The sequence below is a fragment of the Eimeria mitis genome, genomic scaffold (genome assembly GCF_000499745.2).
Source record: "Eimeria mitis Houghton genomic scaffold, Emh_scaff82, whole genome shotgun sequence".
NCBI classification, from domain to species: Eukaryota; Apicomplexa; class Conoidasida; order Eucoccidiorida; family Eimeriidae; genus Eimeria; species Eimeria mitis.
Window position 1 is genome coordinate 1,355 of NW_013576027.1, and position 2,161 is coordinate 3,515.

General features: G+C 48.7%; 1 protein-coding gene across 1 annotated transcript in view; it reads left to right on the forward strand.

Annotated features, from left to right (window-relative positions):
- EMH_0068800 (uncharacterized protein) overlaps window positions 1–2,161 on the forward strand; it is a gene marked incomplete at both ends in the record, with an annotated part of 4,378 nt that overhangs the window by 587 nt on the left and 1,630 nt on the right. Inside the window, 3 exons of the mRNA XM_013502060.1 lie at window positions 191–414; window positions 968–1,124; window positions 1,353–1,931. Of these exons, the coding sequence (XP_013357514.1) occupies window positions 191–414; window positions 968–1,124; window positions 1,353–1,931 (960 nt within the window). The remainder of the gene's footprint in view (window positions 1–190; window positions 415–967; window positions 1,125–1,352; window positions 1,932–2,161) is intronic.

The window sequence follows — 2,161 nt, forward strand, 5'->3', positions numbered from 1 at the left end:
CACTTGTGCAACAGCAACTGTTCAGATCAACAGGCGACGGGGTGTACGTGCACCTCGGAACTCTTTTGTGTTTGCCTGCTAATATATCAACAGCTGTCACATTGCTGCTCCTGTATGCTCCGTTTCCTTTGCTGCTACTGCTGCTGCTGCTACTGCTACTGCTGCTGCTGCTGCTGCTGGTTCGCTGCAGGTTTCGAACGGAGTTGGGGGAGGCGGCGGGGCCCGAAGAGGGCTTTGCGTTGCTGGGGCGTGTGCTGTCGGACTTCGACAGAAAATGTGAATGGAGCACCAGACAAATTGTAGCAGCGAGGAGAAAGGAGAGACAGACAAAAGGCAAGACAGAAGAAGAAGCAGCAACAGCTAAGGCAGTTGTTGCAGAGATTAGACAGGCGCTTGAACATGAAGCAGTGAAAGGTAATCAAATGAAGCGTGCAGCCCTAGTATATCCACGCTGGCCTTCTGCTGCTGTCTTTTTTCGTGTGTTTATCTCTGCTTCTCTGTTTCTTTATTTCTCTCTGCTGTCTTTGTTTGCTCTCTGTTTTGTGCGCTTGCCTTTGTTTGTTAGTTTGCTTTGTTTTTCTGACACCGTCTCTGTACTTCTCGTTTTTGTTTCTTCTTCTATATTCTTGTTCATGTCTTGTTTTTTCGCCTGTCTCCGTGTCTGCTTGCACTTTGTTTGTTTGCCTATCCTCTTTTGTGCTGTGCCTTTTTGTCCCCTTTTGTGTCAGCCTGGGCCATGCGTCTACTTTCTCCCCCTTTTTTTGTGGATCTGCACATTTGTATATTATCTTGTTTGAAGTGTAGCGTATTCTCACAGAATAATATATTATGTTGTATCAACTGTATATCTTCTGCAGTATTACACTGTGTTGTATACTATGTTGTATCACTGCATATCTTCTACTATATTGCACTGTAATCTTGTACTGTGTATTGTATGTGTATTCGGTTGCATGCGTTGCTGCAGAGATTCGCGGGATGCACCGACTACAGCTGGAAGCCCTCCGTATGCTGTCTGCACGGCGTTTTGAGTTGCTGCTGCAGCAGCTGCTCTCCGGTAGGGCAGGCCCGCAGGAACAGCAGCGGCAGGAGCAGCAACAGCTTAACCTCTATGATATCGCCAAGTGAGACTTTATGAACACAAAATATAGCACAATTACACGCGAACGCACACACACACACATACACACAAACACACAGAGGGCGCCGTTCAGCAGGTAGTCAGCGCAGTGTCTCTACACCACGCACGTCGCACTGCATGGAGCAGCACTATTTGTATTTACCGCCACCTGTTATTTAGTCATATCGTGTTGTTTCGTGTGTGTTTATGTCTTGGCGCGTGGGACCTGCAGCCGTGTCTCTGACGCAGTGCTGCAGACTGCAAATAATTTGCAGCAGTTCATTCGCGACCATCATCGAGCGATGGGGCCCGAGGCGATAAGAAAGCTTCTTATAGATGAACAAGAGAGAACACCGCAGCAGCAGCAGCAGCAAGGGCAGCAGCAGCAGGAAACTGTAGCTGCACGGGATATGTTGGAGGCCGTGGAGCGGCTTGCTGCTGACGAGCGTCGCCTGTTGCTGAAGTCTCTGCGGGAGATTGCTTCCGCTGCACTACAGCACCAAGAGCTTCTGGAGCTCCAGCAGCAGCGCCAGTCAGGTTTGGGCCCCCTGCAACGTCTTCAAAGGAAGGCCGTCAATAGGTTCTTAGCAACTGTTCCTGGACGGGCAGCGTTGGGTGGCCTGCGGCAACTGAGCAGCGCAGCTGCGGCGGCAGCAGCACCAGCAGCAGCTGCTGCAGCCCATGCAGCACAGTTGCCGCTGATACGCATGCTGCTGCAGTCCCCCTTGATGAATTTGCTGCGTCAGAGGAAGCCAATTGATATTTCCTTTCATTATCTAAGCCCAACGGCCTTCGGCCTCTCCCCTGTTCGGTGAGGCTGACGTTCTTCAGTGTACACAATCCTTACACATGCGTATATAAAAGTACATAGTGTATATATATATATATATGTATATATATATATATATATATGAATTATGTATGTGTCATATATATACGGCATCAATGAAAGCATTGACATGCGTATACATGTGGGCGACAAACTTGCATAAATATGCAGGTGCATATTCATGTGTACGGAGTGTATATACGCACACGCAC